Here is a 17,187-nt window from a genome sequence, read left to right as displayed (position 1 = left end):
CCAAGAGATGCCGGGCGTCAGCACGCGAGATACCTTTGGCCTGGTTTGGGACGTGTGTCCTGAGACATACACACAAAAATCCGTTTGGTCGTCTGACGCATTTCTTGCATTGCTCTGAAAACTAACAAAACAAGCAGTGGAATTTGTTTCAAAATGTTTGCTTGAAGGCAAAATAACCAATTTTCTGCTCCATTCCTGGCGGACATTTTTGTGCAGTCACATCATAAATATGTCTGTCTGCCCAATTCAGTGTCGTTCAGTGGAACTGGGGTTGGAGGCTAATTTTTCTAACTTTCCAGAGGACTTGATTGGGGGAATTCAACCAAAATGGTTGCTTTGACCACAAATTACGAATGATGATGAAGGTTTTCTGTTGCATTTTTGAGTAGGGTTCCTGACATTTTTTTTTTTTGTGTATCCCACTACGATAGAGACAGCCACCAAATTTTGTCCCAATTGGTGAAAAATGGTGTTGGGGTTAATGCTTTTCAAATTTTCCAGCAGGTAAAATTGAGTGAGCTCTGAAACATCATATTCAGGATTTTGACCTGTACACACGTGCTCGCAAAAGATGGAGAGTGACAAAATTAGTATAGTAGGGAAGAGTCAAAACTTCAACACAACAGTGGGATTCCTTTTTTCCCCGCTCTGTGAAATTACGCAATCACGACAGGGGAGTGTGTCTGAGTGTATGTGCACAAATGGAGGAAATGGATGCAGACAGAAGGTGTGAATGAATCAGGGGAGGGGGGACCGTTACATGGGAAGTTCTGACATGACCCCGGTGGAGGTGCCAAAAAGTCATTGACAGATGATTAGCATGTGTCATTGTTATCTGGGGGACATGATAGCACTTGACACGTGAACGGAACTTTCCAGAAGAAGAGAAGGTGGCGAGTGTCTGGAATGTTCCATTACATGGGAGGCCACTAGGAGAGCAACTAGGGTCATTTCCATGTAATCCAAGGAACACACAGATGAAGATCAGTGCACATGGAAGTAGTATTGACATCTCGCAATTAAAGGCGCGAGTAAAGTTAAATGGATTAAATAACCTGTGTCTCTTAAACTAGGATTAAAGTAATGGTTTACTATGCATAGACAGTATCGGCATAGAGTATCAGGGAACTATTTGATTTTCAGATCCAACGATAAGGTCAAAAGCATTTGACTAAAATGACAGCCAAGTCCAATGCACCACGGGTCATTTTAGCAAATCTGTGGACACCAAATTTTACTTTTTCTTTGATTCCACCTCTACCCCACTTCAAAACCAACACTGGAAAAAAAGTGGCAACAATTCAACATTTCCAGCAACAGTGCATTGTTATTCGCATAAAAATAGGTGATTACTCGTCGGCGTTCGACTACCTTGTTTTGAAATAACAAACACGGATATGGGACGCACTTGACATAAATAGAGGAATATGCATTGAGAAGATAGCAGGGGATACATTAGCCTGCTGTCAGAAAACACTTCTATGACTTTTTTTTTTTAACAGAAGGAAGCATTGCAGCAAAAGACCATTGATCGTTAACATGTAATCACAGTTGGCCGCTTTAGAGGGAATAAGACTAATTGGATTGCTGGTGTCGCAGATCTTAATCAGGCGAGAGCGTGGACAGCAAGACCGTCCATCTTCAGCACCGACACACAAGACCGATTAGGCCACTTTAAAGTCTTCCGCGCCTCTTGCTATGCGATGTAAATTTGCAAAAGGCCGAGATTTGCGCTCTTCGCAATCAGGACGAAAGGCGTGAGGTGCACATAGTGAAGTAGAACTAGCTTGTAAAGCTGATTGCAAGAGGAGGCTAGTGCTACATGTTAACAGCCTGATGATTAATCGAAGCGAAACTGCGCACAGGAGCTTTTTAATCACCAGTTCACCATCGAAAGACGCTCAGATGGGATGTAACAGGTGTTAGAACATTCCTATTGCAGGTTTTCATCATATCCCATGATAATGTGTCACAACTGAGTAAGAATTAATCTTATATCTGTAAGCCTTAATCAAAATGGCCATGCTAGCATGCTAAAGTTAAGACTCGCCTCAGGGAGTTTCAGCTAAATCGGAAAGTGGTTAATCACTTATGACCTAAGAATAATACAGGCATACATACGTATATATTTTTTTTAAATCACTCCTATATCGTGCTGTATTGTTTAGCTAGCTAGCTTTATTAGAAGCTTAATTCAAAGTATTAATATTAAGTAACACATTTCCCCATTGTATGGACACATTAACTGAAGACACGGAATATTTGTTGTACAGAGTAAAAGACTCAGTCCTTGTTCTAATAATACATGAAATTATGTTTTATGCTAATGTTAGCTAAAGTAGCTTTATGGGTACCAAGAGTGTAAATAAGCAACATTCATATGTTGTGTTCTTTTTGGGAAATGAACCAGACAGACAAGTGAAACAAAATTAGCTTGAACAAAACAAAACAAAAAAATCTATATAAGACAGTACATCTCTTTTTATGACCGTGCACTATCAATAGTGAGTCTTCTTTTCAAGAAACTAAAGATTTAATATTGTTTTGTATTGATTGCTGGTTTACCTCATGAAACTGTGTGCTAGCTTTGCAGCTGTCTGACTTTTTTTTTTTTTTTAATAAAGCGTTGTATCCTTTCAGTAAAAAGCAGCTAGTGTTATTTAAGACAAACACCAAGAATACTGTTATAAAATATCATGACTTTCGGTGGGTGGCCATTCAATATCGCTCAGTTTGATGGGAATATTTCTCGAAAACGAGTGTTGTAAATTGAATGCGGGGCTATTACATTTTTCAATATTTTGCCTCCATTTGCTCAACGACCAATACAATAAAACAGAGTGTGTTAGCAGTCCTAAAAGAGACCAATCTGATCAGTTTCTGAAAAAGATTGCTTGACGTAAAGGAAGCGTGCTTGTTCAGAACAGGGAAGGTCGTCCCCAGCAACGGGGGGTCCGTAGGGCGCATTTGTTTGTACAGTCATTACAAGCCTCTCCATCCTCGGCCCTGTTGTCTTAGTGGCGGCATCCCCCACTCCCACCAAAATACCCACACCCCCCCAGGCGCCTTTCATCTCCATCGTCACGGGAACAGGAGCCACAAGGGAGAGGCAGTCGGCAGGAAATTAGACGCATGACAAGATAAGAGGCAGCGTTCTGTCTGTATCGGTTCCCTGGCAACTGGCGGGAGCAGCTGGGGATGACTAAGAGAAAAAAAAAAAAAGGTAACCGCTGATATGAGCGCTGCCTTTGTCTTCTTTAAATCCCACCAAAATAAAAAGTCTCACACTATGCTTGAAGCTAAACGGCAGCAAGGCTATCTGGCCGCATCGAGTCGATACTTCGGCGCGGGGCCCATCGCTCACTCCGCTTTATGGCCTGGTACATGAGAGCGGTCTGATAAAATGTTATTAAAGCTACCGTTCCGCTTCCCCACCGCTGTAATGAAACTTCAACAGACCGCTTCTTCTCTGACGCACTTTGGAAGATGACGAAAAAGTGAGTGAAAGACAGTTAAAGTTCAAGAACAGCATTCAAATATGCTGGATAATGTGAGGATACAAAAACCCCGTTTCATCTTAGCAGCGCGGCTCATTTCAGTTTGGCACGGTATTCATTTTATGGCATTTTCATTGGAGAGACTCAACAATCTTAACCCCGAAGTCACAGGTGTCAAACTCAAGGCCCGGGGGCCAGATCTGGCCCGCCACATCATTTTATGTGGCCCGTGAAACCAAATCAAACATTTCAACTTACATGATGCTTGCTAAAATTTCTACCAAAATTCATCTTCTCATACATAATAAGTAAGAGAGATATAAGCATTTTCTTGTTGCCAAACCCCTCATAACAGTGACTTAAACAACAGTTGAATAAACTGTTATTCTTGACTTCTTTATATGGTTTCCGAAAATGGGTTTGACAAAACAGGACTTAAGAGAGTAAGAAAGAAAAAATAACGCCGTGTGATTGACCGGCGACTAATCTTAGTGATCGTGTGAAAGTGATCAACTGAAATGTGAGAGCACAATGATGAGGAATTTGATCAGCCATCACGTCTCCTCGCTGGAGATCTCAAACAGAGAAAGGTTGCAGCGATGAGGGCGAGGGGTCCTTTTTAATAACAAGGTGGCGATACGGTAATGAGCCGGCGGGCGAAGGAGCGGCCAGATAAATCAGTGTGACACGCCAAATCAACGAGAGAAAAATGAGCATCTGCTCGCACTGACAGGCTGATAAAATACAAGAAGGGGTGTGAAGGTCAAAGGTGTCCAAGTACTGTTGTCCACATGAAGTTCTGGTTCACTCCCAAAACGATCGACCAAAACGATCGACCCCCCCCCCCCCTCCCCCGTTTGACCTTTTGGTTTTGACTGTAAAATTGATCCACGGTGAAGTCACAGCGGGATCATGTGGAACATTCCGGCATCAATGCTTGAGAAAAAAAAAAACGCTGACCTTCAAGCGCGTCGCACAGTGGGTGATCGGTAAGAACAACAAGTGTTTGACAAACCATTTGACATTTAGCTCACTGCTAACAGCCGCCGCCATTGTGCCGTTGCCAACGACAAGCTGGGCGCCAGGACGAGGGTACGAACTACGATACCCAAAGTGTGCTTCCTCCTCGCCATTTCCATGTCTAGTATTTTGCGCAAATATTTTTCATCCACTGGATTTTTTTTGTCAAGTACCAAGTATCATTTTCTAATAGTTTTTCCCCATGCATAATGTGTTCATTTTTCATACATTCTGTATTATTTATTTGATTATAACTTTAATCGTTCTATACATTTTTGATAGTGTATTTTTCAGTATTTTACTCCACACGTTTAGATATTTTGTTGGTTTGTCATGGCTGGTGTATTGGCAATATTAGTATGCGCATATGTTCCTAATCTTTTGACTGGTGCCGCTCCCGTTGGCAAATACAGCCATATTTCTTGAGTATCGTAATATAATATTTAAAACCGTGTGTGGGTGAGAGCAAGAGATATGAGTTTATTAGCCATGGAAGTCGTGTGTGTGTGTGTGTGTGTGTGTGTGTGTGTGTGTGTGGAGGGTGAGAGATGCAACACCCAGCATGAGGCAGATATTAACCACACACTGGTGAACCTCACACAAACATCCACACACACACACAAAAACACACGCAAATGCTTATTGTAGCTGCCAGATTGGCTCTTTTTTTTTTTTTTAGTTGTGACAAAGTTGTACTTCTTTTCTCAGGCCAAACGCAGTAGCAGGATAAATAAAAAGTCGCAGAGATCTGCTGGAGGCTGTTTTGGCTCCAGTTTGAGCCCAATTAGCTCTTTTCCTACTTTTCTCAAAAACAACATTTTTGAAGAAGTTATTACCTGCCGGAGAACTGTCCAAAGTTACTTGCAGTTAATACTGGAAATTAGTAATCTAAATGGGAAAAACTCTTTTTTTTTTCTCCCCTAAAGAAAAAAAACATTGCAAATAATGTCAATATTTTTTGGGGCGGAGGGGGGGGGTAAAAAGGATTTCCCCCTCTTCTTTTCTGTAATCGGCCGAGAATTATGTCATATCCCCACCCCAAATAATTGCATTTGGGCCTCAACATATCGTCATCAAAATATATTTCTTTATTTTTACAACTGAGCCAGTGAAAACTTCTGACTCAACTTTTGCCATTTTTGCAAGGTTTTTATGTTTCCAATAAAATCGGGGTGGGAGAGTGTATTTTTGATGATCTGTATGGCAGATTTTAGCATCTTGCCCCTCCCCCAAAAAATGTTTAATTCGGTCAATCAAATTAGATTATTCATATTTTTTTCCTTTAAATAGTTTAAATGTAAAAACTGTAGTCCAATAATGGTCTATTCAAGTCTATCTCGATTTCATGAATGACGATAAAAACATTCAAACATTTTGTTTGTTTGTGGCTCCCTCGGTGCTGCCGTTTCTTTGAGCGAGCGAGTGTGGTGTTTGTGTGTGTGTGTGTGTGTGTGTGCGTGTGTGTGTGTGTGTGAGAGAGAGAGCACACGAATGGCTCGTCAAATAAAGGCACGTGTGACAAGTCTTTTTTGTGTGTGCACTTGTGTGTTGTCCAGCATTGGCTCCAGGCCAAACGCAGTAGCAGGATAAATAAAAAGTCGCAGAGATCTGCTGGAGGCTGTTTTGGCTCCAGTTTGAGCCCAATTAGCTCTTTTCCTACTTTTCTCAAAAACAACATTTTTGAAGAAGTTATTACCTGCCGGAGAACTGTCCAAAGTTACTTGCAGTTAATACTGGAAATTAGTAATCTAAATGGGAAAAACTCTTTTTTTTTTCTCCCCTAAAGAAAAAAAACATTGCAAATAATGTCAATATTTTTTGGGGCGGAGGGGGGGGGGGGGGGGTAAAAAGGATTTCCCCCTCTTCTTTTCTGTAATCGGCCGAGAATTATGTCATATCCCCACCCCAAATAATTGCATTTGGGCCTCAACATATCGTCATCAAAATATATTTCTTTATTTTTACAACTGAGCCAGTGAAAACTTCTGACTCAACTTTTGCCATTTTTGCAAGGTTTTTATGTTTCCAATAAAATCGGGGTGGGAGAGTGTATTTTTGATGATCTGTATGGCAGATTTTAGCATCTTGCCCCTCCCCCAAAAAATGTTTAATTCGGTCAATCAAATTAGATTATTCATATTTTTTTCCTTTAAATAGTTTAAATGTAAAAACTGTAGTCCAATAATGGTCTATTCAAGTCTATCTCGATTTCATGAATGACGATAAAAACATTCAAACATTTTGTTTGTTTGTGGCTCCCTCGGTGCTGCCGTTTCTTTGAGCGAGCGAGTTCAAATGCGTTTAGCCATAACTCGGGTGTTGAGCGGCCTCCTGGGAAGTCAGCGCGGCTGATGAGCCCTGGGAGACGCTGTGCGCCTCCCCGGAGGGTTTGGGCTCAGCTGGCACTCAGCTAAGCGTCCCGTAGGAAGTGTCGTCCTCGCCGGGGACGCTTAGCCAACAACAATGCAGTCATGGGTGCACAGATACACAGGGGGCGGGGAGTACAAAAAAAAAAAAAGAAAAGCTTATGTACGCACCTGAGCCGCCGCGCTCTCACGCTCTCATGCTCCAATGGTCACATACGGCTTCGAGGAAAAAGCTGCCATGGAAATCACATCTGACTTTGCTCTGAGGAGGAGGAAGAAGAAGAGGAAGAAGAGTTGAGGTCTGCCTTTAATAAACAAAAGCGCACAAGGAGGGTGAGGATGGTCATGTCAAGTGCTGCAACTTTGCAGGCTCCATGCCAGCAAGCAGACAAAACTAAAAACAAACATCATGGACGGAGATAGTAGCGAGAACAGAAACATACTCAGGTGTAGGTCGCATCAGTGACGTGCGTGAGGTTCATGGCTGGTGACGTTTTGATATTAGTCAGATTAAAAGATTTATCGGTCGAACACAGAGCGGTGCATCAACTTCATCTTAAGAAAGTCTGCTAGCTTGATTAATCATCTTTTTTTCTTTTTGCCTGAGCAATATAAAACATGAACGGCGTAGCCCGTCAATTTTTAAGGCCTTTTCTCTCGTCCGTCCGAGAAAACAAAATAAAAAGAATCACTTTGTTATGGCTGAACTGGCTCTCTCACAAAAGTAGATCTCGACTGGAGTTTGTTTTTCCATTGCCGTTTGTAGCCATAGCATTAGTTAGCATTTCACTGTCTATTTTCGCAAAAACCTTCGATTAAAGTCTTAAAGGTTTTGTGGGAAAACTTTTAAGATTGTTTTCACAAACGTATGGATTGATTCTTCTTTTAAATAGGTACATTTATCAGGTGCATTTTCTACTGTATCGACTGAGGTATTTGATGGAAGCCTGATTTTGTTTGGGGGGGAGAGCCCCAATTGATTTTCTCCTTACGCCACGTAGCCGCAAATCAGGCCAAATGGGTGACAAAAGAAACAAGTCAGGACACTAATCGTGTCACTTGAGCCAGTCTTGGATCTCAATATTCCATTTGACATCACACAAGTATAGATTTGTCCTCTGACAGTCTCTCCCAAATGAGTTATTAGAGCTGTCTTAGCTTTGCTATGTTTCCATTAGCGGGAGAGTCCTCACTGAATCGCCGAAGCATGACTACAGTAAGGCTCCATGATGATGTCGTCGGCAGACGTGCTCACCGTTTGCGGAGAACAAAGCGTGGGTGTCACTCAGCCCCGAGTGCAACGCCGTTTTGTTTGAACTCTTCACCACTCCACAGCGGCAGTGGGCGAGCGGCTCAGGAAAATACAGAGGCTTTTCCCCGGTGCGCGCCGAATTGGAGGCGACAACATGAAATCCACTGCGAGGGAGTAGGAGGGGTGGCGATAGTTCTGGCCATTAAGTGAATGTCCTCCTCAGGATTCTGTCGAGTCATGGTTTTTCTGCTATAATTAGCATTTCAACGCTAATTCGCGGCAAGTGTCAATTAGCCAGCCTGACCCGTTGCGACGTTCTTTGCTCGTGTCCGGTGATTTCCGCAGATATACGTTGATTCATCGTCATCCTCTGTGTCGTTTTATGAGCTGCATATTCACAAGCGATGAGTTGATCATTTACAGTGTTTCTCTGCAGGGATTTTACACAATGTGAGAAGGAAGCGGGGGAGAAACTGTCGTCTCACATGTTGGGATGCTGTTGCCCAATGAATGCAAATCAAATCTGAAGCTGTGACCGCGCTATGATTGATGGCCGTTACGGTGACTCCACACTTCTCGTTTCCACTTGCTGTGGAAATGAAAATTTACATTTGAAGCACACGACCAGGAGATGAACTTGGGTAATTTGGCCGTGATTGGACAAGCAGTGTGAGAAAAGCGAGTGCTGCGACTTTCCGCACGGGTCTCAGATCCGTCGATATCACGCACGCGCGCTCAGAGATTAGGGTGAGAAACCAAGGAGAGGCAAAGCGAGCAATGCGGTGATAAGAAAGAGAGGGAGGCCAGAGAGGGAGGCCGCTAATCCTATTTGCACTCCCTTCAATCGACGTGTGGAGTGGAAAAGGGTGTTATTAGAAAAATATGACTTAAAAAATCAACCCCTAAGATTGTCTGGTGAACCCGATTTAAAAACCGAAACCTATTCCTGAAACTAATGTGAAACCGTTTTGAAGCCCCTTCACACTTGCTCAAAACCTTTGCTTGAGTAACTTTAACACCGTATTGAAACTCTCATTTCCAACCATAAACTGGGTTTGTCATCTCAAATTTAAAAACCTAACCTTGAATTTCAACTTCCACTTGAAAGCCTAACGTTTACTTGGAGCTTTGGCTTGAAACGCTGAACCTGTCTTAAAAACCCTACTCAAAAAGCAAAAGACTGTCTTGAACCATAAATTTTAACCACCAACCTCATCTTGGAACCCAAATGAGAAAACCTAAACATGGCTTTAAAGCACAAATTTCAAAGCAAAATATCACCGTGACACCATAATTTGAAACCATAAACTCGGCCTGATGCTCTAATTCAAAAGTCTAATAATCTTTTGAACTCTGATTTCAAAACCCTCATTTTGGTTTGAACCTTTGATCTGAAACCTCGACCGCCGCTTGAAATTCTAATTCTTCCATTCGGAAGCTGAGCGAGACACAGTCTAAAATCTAACCTGGGCTTGTAAACCCTACTTTAAAAACCTATTCTTGAATTTAAAGCTCATTTAAAAGCAAAATGTTGTTCTCAAAAGCCTCATTTAAAACCCTAACCACCCTGGCATCTCGACCAGTTGTGCCGCCCTCATAGAAAGGCTTCCATTTGGAAGATGAAAACATACGGAGCAGGAAATGTGTGCAAAGAGATGACTGTGACGGGATGAAGAAGACCAATTGTATTACAAGCACACGACAACATCCCTTAATCTCCAAGGAAAGTGACAAAAGACCAGTTTTGTCTTCCGCCTTTCCCGGCAAGAAGAAGAAGATGAAGGGCTCGAAGAGGATCTAATTCCCTTCAAAAGATGCCAACGGGAATAAAGAAGCGGCAGAAATACTTGGGCAAGTGCCCGTTGGAGTCTCATTGCTTCTCAAGGACGTTGCACCATTCTGCAAACCCCCTCCCACCCGACATCTTCACCACCATCGTGATCATCATCGTCATCATCGTCGTCTCCACCCCAACATACAAAAGAATTCCCAGCAGCATTAACTACATATTCCAGCTAAAGTGACACCACCAACTAGTGGCCCGGGATGCATATTACAGCATGTTACGACCAATGTGAAACTCTAACCCTGGCTCAAAACCTTACTTTGAAACGTTCTTTGTATCACCAAAAGCCCAGACGTCCTTTGATGTTGGACTGACACCCGCCGAGGCAGCACTTGGCCCAGCAAATACTTCAATTATATCTTGATGTCCTCTCCCTGTCCATCTCTGTCGCAATGTCTTCTGAAGCCAGTGCTGACGTTTGATAAGCTGTCGAGTGCCTATTGAGAAACTCTTCACCTGCTAGCGAAGGGCCCGAGAGGAAATGATGTACATTACTGTGGGAATCATAGAAAAAAAAAACACACCTGCACTAACCACGCTCCAACCAGCCGCTGAGGCACCAGACTTTATGAAAAGACAGTGGAATTATCTCTATGCTGGCAATGTGGCAAAGTCACATTGGGCGCGGGTCATTAACTAGATGATTGGTGTACAAGTGCAGTGTTTAAAAAGTTAAAGAGAGAAGGGAAAGAGGGTCCCTTTACAGATGTGCTTCCTGACAGCTCTGCAGCCATACAGCAATACATGGACTAAATACAGTTTGACAATGAATAAAGGTCATGCAAGAAGTCAAAAATTGTAAATGTAACACTGTTTAAAAATGAATGAATGACATTCTGGACTAAAAACTACATTTGAAAAGTGATTGAAAAACCGCTTTTGTCCGTTGTAATGAAAAGCAACAACAATAAAAAGAAATACTTCTCCAGTCACGTTTTGGAGTGAGAGAGGGGGGAACAAATGTAAGTCTGTGTGATTGACAACTAGACAAACATTATTTTAGAGGCATTACACATGCGTTCAGCTTTGATAAATCGGCATTACTTTACTTTTTGTTGGTCTTCTTCACAGGTAAACCGGATTTTGGATGCATCCAAGCAGGCATGACAAAATGACTTCAGACTTGCATGTGTGACACGATACGGGCACTTCAGATGGCGTGTGACGTCACCACATACTTCGATGCCAAACCGGAAGTATATTTCTTCGACAAAAAGGATAAATGTTTTAAATGTAATACCACGCATGATATGTAATTCATATATTAAATGTGTATATATACATGAATGTATTCAAAGTATAACGAACACGTACTTACAGAAACTTTGGTTACGGTACTATGCTTGTTGGGTAAAGCAGTCGCCGCGCGCCATCTAACGTTGAGTCTGCACACGACCCCTCCAAAAAGGTGACTGAGCGGGCGCGCGCGTACCAAAAAGTTTTCATTCATTGGCTGATTCTCCTGAGGCGCGTTCACGTGTCCTGGTTGTCTGGAGATGTCTGCGACGTCTCCGCTCCGCCTTCGTCCTGCTGCTGAACGAGGAGGTGTAAACTTTTTTTTGTTTGTTTGTGTTAGTTTTGGGTGGTGAAATGTAAGGTAAGTCATATTTCTGTTTGTAGATTTTTTTTGCGGAAAACAAGTTCAGCGTTTATAGTTTTTGACAGTTTTGTTTGCAGTGTTTATTCACTGTCTTTGTCTCTTCCATTGTATTTGAATGCACACACCCTATTGGAGCAATGCATTTGAGAGCAAAAATAGCCTCCATAGAAGAAGAAAAAACGTTTTGTTTTTAATTTAATCATCCGAGTTTTATAATGGACTTTGCTGTCTATTGTCGTCAATTACTGCCATTATTTATTAGCCTTCCTGTGTGAATAAGTGCTGTGAAATAATGTACAGGTGTTGAATTTGTGACTTTTCAATTTTATAAAATGTGTGCCTTTTGCCGAGAACATAATGTTGAGTTTTGTTCAGAGAAAAGCTCCGTATGACACGGGCCACTTAATCCAAAAATAATCAGATTAAAGAATTACAGCATTCCTCAGTAGAGTGTGGCGCCAAGGGATGGCTTGCATAATTACGGTGAAAAAGAAACGTTAATATTGTGTATAGAAAAAACACGATTTTGCAACAAAGTCGTTGACAGTGGTAAAGAGGACAAGTGATAATATATATTTAATAATATCTAATTTTTTTTTTTTTTAACGATGCATTCTCCCCAGATGAACTACCGTCCCTAAACTCGACCCTCGAACCAGTCGCTATCCGGGTCGTCGCCATGGAGACAGTAGTGATTGTGGCCATTGGGGTGCTGGCCACCATCTTCCTGGCATCCTTGGCCGCCCTGGTGGTGGTTTGCCGTCATCGTTACTGCCACCCGCACCACTTGCTTCACCACTTTGATTCCAAGTGGGCATCTGGACCAATCATTCGGTAAACCTGATATTCAAACAAATGAGTGACACACACTTCCCGCTCCGTCAGACCTACAGTGGACCTGATTGGCGCCATGGAGACGCAGAGCGAGTTGTCTGAGCTGGAACTGGACGACGTGGTCATCACCAACCCGCATATTGAGGCCATCCTGGAGAACGAGGACTGGATCGAGGATGCCTCGTATGTTTTCAGCATCAGCGTCCATCCAAGGTGGTGTACACCTTGGACGGATCAAATTATGTCTTTTCTTTTTACAGCGGATTGGTCTCTCACTGCATCGCTATCCTGAAGGTAATGAAAGACAACTTTCTGTTGTTACTGATGGACACTAACGCTGTTTTTCTTTGTAGATCTGTCACACGCTGACAGAGAAACTGGTTGCCCTGACGATGGGCTCCGGGGCCAAAGTCAAAGCGCCGGCCAGCCTGAGCGACATCATCACTGTGGCAAAGCGCATCAGCCCCAGGTGATGTCTCTCGACTGGATTACTGTACCGCACTTTATTTTGGAGTCAGCCGGTCCTCCATCAAGCATCTCCAGTTGGTCCAAAATGCTGCTGCTCGCCTCTTAATTGAGCACATCTACTTTTGGCCTCCCCTCACTGGCTCTATGTACATTTTAGAGGTCATGTCACATTTTTATTCTTTGCCTTTCGACTTGGCATGAGACTCTGCATTGTTTTAGTGTTTTACTGTTTCCTGTTTTAATATGTCTGATTTTGACTTTATGTACATCAATTTGTATGCAGCTGTGATTGTTTTTTTTTTAAGTGCTCTATACATAAAGTTGAGTTGAGTTTGCTGACCTCTTAGCCAAGTGGCTAACATGCCAACAAATTTTTTATTTTTTATATTTAATAGGGTGGACGACGTGGTACGATCCATGTACCCGCCTTTGGATCCAATCCTGCTGGATGCCAGGTAAGAAAATAAATAATCAATTAAAAAAACTTTACTGTTGTTTTGTCACATCACCACTGAAGTGTACCACTGACTAACAAAGAGGAGTGCGATGATAAACACAGTGCAGGAAATTGAGAGAATAACTTGTCAGTCAGCAGTCAGATCCCAATCCTCTACTAAAGACAACAAAAGACATGGCCGACGACAACGACAAGGCTGTCAACTAGCATTAGCGACAATGTAATATATTCAACACAATGCAGTTTGCCGTCGGAATGGTTAGAATTAAAGGTTCTAAAGGAATTTCCGTGTGAAATGTGGAATTCTGAAAAGTTGAGAATTATTGGAATGTGAAAAATTGAGCTCGGGAGTCCTGATTAAGCTGTACATTTTTAAAGTTGAATGGTTTGAATCCGTTGCGAAACCAGCACCCCGTGCAATTTGCATCTTGTAATTTAAATGTGGGAAAAGTCTCCGTTTGGAGTGTAAAAAGAATTGAAAGTGTGACAATAAAGAAACGAGACTGTCACACTCTTGTATTGTACCTTTGAATGAAATACAAGCCGCCTGCCTTTTTTGACGTTTCTCCCACCACCGCAGAGCAACCGCTCTTCTCCTGTCGGTCAGCCACCTGGTCCTGGTCACCCGCAACGCCTGCCACATGTCGGGCAGCCTGGATTGGATCGACCAATCGCTGCATGCGGCCGAGGACCACATGGTGGTGCTGAGGGAGGCGGCCCTGGCCTCCGAGCCGGAGCGCGGAGTCCTCAACGGGTTTGAGGGCCAGAGGGAGCATGCCATCTAGACCACCACTGGAACTTTGAATGCAGCACCAGCACATAAGGCTTCAAACATTCGTTCAAACCTTCAATCTTGATTGAAATCCCAACCCTGTTTTGAAATGCTACTTTGAAACACAATCCTTTGCTTGAAACCCCAACGGTGACTTCAAATCCCATTTTGAAAACCTAATTTAAACCCTTAACCCCAATAAAGACCCAATCCCAGTTTGAAACCCCAATCCTGGCATTAAAACCCTGATTTGAAACCCCGATCCTGTCTTGAAACCCTGATCATTGCTTCAAATCTTAACCCTAATTTGAAACCCTGATCCTGTCTTGAAATCCTGATTTTCAAACCCCAATCCTGCCTTAAAAACATATTTTAAATCCTTCACCTCACCAAAACACTAATGCTGATTTGAAACTCTGATCCTGTTTTAAAACCGTAATCCAGTCTTGAAATCCTGACATGAAACTCAAATTATTGCTTCAAATGATGTGAAGCCCTAATTTGCAATCCCATCCCTGTCCTGAACCACGAACTGGAAACCCTCAATCTGGCTCAAAACCAAACTTCGAAACCTGTTTAAGTGTGACTAAAGTCCAGATGTTTTTTGATCCCTCAGCGACAGCCGCCTCCGCAGTACTCGATCTAAACCTCAGCACTGTCTTGAGCATGAGGGGGAGGCGCCGAGGATGAAAAAATCAAAGCAAAAGTCGATGACGAATGATCGTTTCGTCTACTTTCTCAACAAATTTGGTCAAAATCCCAAATCCATGAAAGACTTCTCTCGAAGTGATGGTATAAAATCCACTCTCACGCGGAGGATTAGTCAAATAATCCAATGAGCTGTGGTCTGTTTTTTTTTTTTTTTTTTTTTTTTAAACAATTCATTTGTACTCGAGTAAATTCACGTCTTCCCTGTTGTTTATGTTCAGACAATATCTCTGTTATGGGAATTGCGTGCCTTATTTTTGCTGCATTTAGATCTCGGGGAGGAACTCCATTTAGTTGCTGACCTGTTCCACACTAATTTACTCATTGGTCTCGGTGGTAAAAGTTTGTAGCTTTTTCCAGGCCCCCAAATGGCTGCCCGCTAAAGGCAACGCTGCGTAAGTCGTTTGTGACAATCAAGGATGAAATGTAACAAAATGTGCCATTTATGTCATTTCTATTGTTTATTAGATATCTTTTGTAAGCACTCACACCACATACAGTAGTTTGTCACGTGTATATTCTATCTGATTTGTACAGATAAAATGGTTGTTGTACTGTGCCTTGTTGAAAAAGTACATAAATAAAGTTGAGTTACACTTTTTTTTCTTTTACCGTATGATTTGTCCATTTGGCAAACAAGTCCTTTGGTTTCGCTTCAAGTCAACTTGTTAGCAGCTCGAGTCCTGTCGCTTCAGCTCCAAAGTATTCTGAAAAACAATCACAGAGGGATGATAGTTTTTGTTATTAAACTTTTTATTGAATTTTTTAACCAGTTATAAAAAAAGAAAAACATGGTCACGTGTTCAGATACACAGAACCACATCAGTTCCGGGCATCAAAATAGTACATACATCACATAGACTTCCCGGTGAAACGGATCACAGTTACTGCCCTCCCGCGTATACAATGTCCTGAACACTGTGCCATACAAGTAAAAAAAAATAATGAAATAAAATAAAATAATAATAAACAAAAATAAACTAACTTGAGTGGAATGGGGCCAATAGGGTAACTCAACTATCTGTTTAAGCACTTAGGTTTCCGTAAATTTTATCCAGGTATCCCATAATGTCTCAAATTTCTCCCGTTCGCCTCGAAGAATAGATGTCAGTTTCTCCATTTCAAAAATTTCCCCGACCACTTTAGTCCAGTCTTTGACTGTTGGAGGATCTCTTGTCAACCATCTTCTTGTGATTGCTTTTTTGCTTGCTAACAATAAGATGTTATATGTGTATTTCTGGGGAAAGTTAATGATAAAGTCAGGTTCCAGTCCCAAGTACAGGGCTTCAAAAGTCGGTGGGACCACTGTTCCCATAATCCTACCCATAATCATCCTTGTCTCTTCCCAGTATTTGGAGATGACCGGGCATTCCCAAAACACATGAAAATGTGAGGCTTTGCTATTACCGCAGGATCTCCAACAGGCTGTACTCATTCCTTGTGAAGTCCCTTGGGCCGGAACTCTAAAAAACCTGACTACATTCTTCCACCCAAATTCCCTCCAAGAGAGAGCTGATGTACACTTCCATTGCTGTACTATTGTTCTCTCCCATGCTTCCGGTTGAATTGTAATGCCACCCTCCTTAGCCCACTTGTTCTTTATGTATGTTGTATCTCCACCTTCTAGTTCCTGCAACTCTTTGTAAATTTTCGATATAGTACCCCGTCCAGGATCTGACCCATAAGATAATAGGAATATCTTGATTAAGCCGAAACCACTTCGTTGGACCCATCCTGCGCTTAAAATTTTATCGAGGTAATGTCTAAGCTGCAAGAATCTATAGAAATCTTGATTACTCAATCCGAAATTGGTTCTAAGATCTTGGAATTGTCGCATCACACCCCCCTTGAGGAGGTCCCGATATATCCTTAACCCTTTTCCGACCCATTTTTTAAATCCTGTATCCATTCTGTTTGGTAAGAAATCTGAGTCATACCCAATCCATCTTAGAAGTAAGTATGGGCTATTTTCTTTGTCTTGCCTTAATATTCCGTGCCACACCTTAATTGAGGTTCTTATCCAAGGGTTGACACTTTTAAGACAATCGATTAAACCAGGGTCCCCGATAATTGCTTGTAGTGGAATATCACAGGATACCTGACATTCGATGTCTTTCCACTTCGCACTATAGGATGGATTACAGATATTGACCAAAATCTTTACATGGGTTGCCCTATAATAATTTATCATATTCGGTAGGGAGAGGCCTCCCTTGCTTTTCGCCAGTTGTAAAGTCTTGAATCTAATTCTTGGCCTCTTCCCTTGCCAAATAAATCGCGATATTACTTTGTCCAACTCCTGGAACATATCCTTGGGTAAGTCAATTGCTAGAGTTTGGAATAGATATAATAGTCTGGGCAGCACAT

At 42.1% G+C, this 17,187-nt stretch overlaps 2 protein-coding genes and 1 long non-coding RNA gene across 13 annotated transcripts in view; 1 reads left to right on the top strand and 2 right to left on the bottom strand.

The window, feature by feature from the left end:
* LOC109532606 (uncharacterized) overlaps positions 1 to 11,375 on the bottom strand; it is a 25,992-nt gene extending 14,617 nt beyond the window's left edge. For 2 of the 3 annotated variants that reach the window (XR_002171402.1, XR_002171409.1), the window contains exons 1-2: positions 11,031 to 11,141; positions 7,055 to 7,145 (exon numbers count right to left, since the gene is read on the bottom strand). This is a non-coding gene — a long non-coding RNA (uncharacterized LOC109532606). Of the gene's footprint in view, positions 1 to 7,054; positions 7,146 to 11,030; positions 11,142 to 11,299 lie in introns of those variants that run through there. The other variant, XR_002171404.1, reaches the window with a different exon arrangement.
* Positions 11,376 to 11,445: 70 nt separating this feature from the next.
* tmem98 (transmembrane protein 98) lies at positions 11,446 to 14,966 on the top strand. The gene is made up of 7 exons (XM_019897682.1): positions 11,446 to 11,578; positions 12,205 to 12,391; positions 12,467 to 12,598; positions 12,676 to 12,709; positions 12,769 to 12,884; positions 13,279 to 13,338; positions 13,921 to 14,966. Exons 2-7 carry the CDS (start codon positions 12,261 to 12,263, stop codon positions 14,123 to 14,125), a joined length of 678 nt encoding a protein of 225 aa, XP_019753241.1. The 5' UTR covers positions 11,446 to 11,578; positions 12,205 to 12,260; the 3' UTR covers positions 14,126 to 14,966.
* Positions 14,967 to 15,257: 291 nt separating this feature from the next.
* LOC109532642 (supervillin-like) overlaps positions 15,258 to 17,187 on the bottom strand; it is a 19,536-nt gene continuing 17,606 nt past the window's right edge. For all 9 annotated transcript variants that reach the window (XM_019897654.1, XM_019897644.1, XM_019897599.1 and 6 more), the window contains one exon: positions 15,258 to 15,527. In XM_019897654.1, coding sequence (XP_019753213.1) covers positions 15,489 to 15,527 — 39 coding nt within the window. In that variant the 3' untranslated portion in view covers positions 15,258 to 15,488. The remainder of the gene's footprint in view (positions 15,528 to 17,187) is intronic.

The sequence above is a fragment of the Hippocampus comes genome, unplaced genomic scaffold (genome assembly GCF_001891065.2).
Source record: "Hippocampus comes isolate QL1 unplaced genomic scaffold, H_comes_QL1_v1.1 scaffold10, whole genome shotgun sequence".
NCBI classification, from domain to species: Eukaryota; Metazoa; Chordata; class Actinopteri; order Syngnathiformes; family Syngnathidae; genus Hippocampus; species Hippocampus comes.
This window is presented reverse-complemented; position numbering and strand designations above follow the sequence as displayed.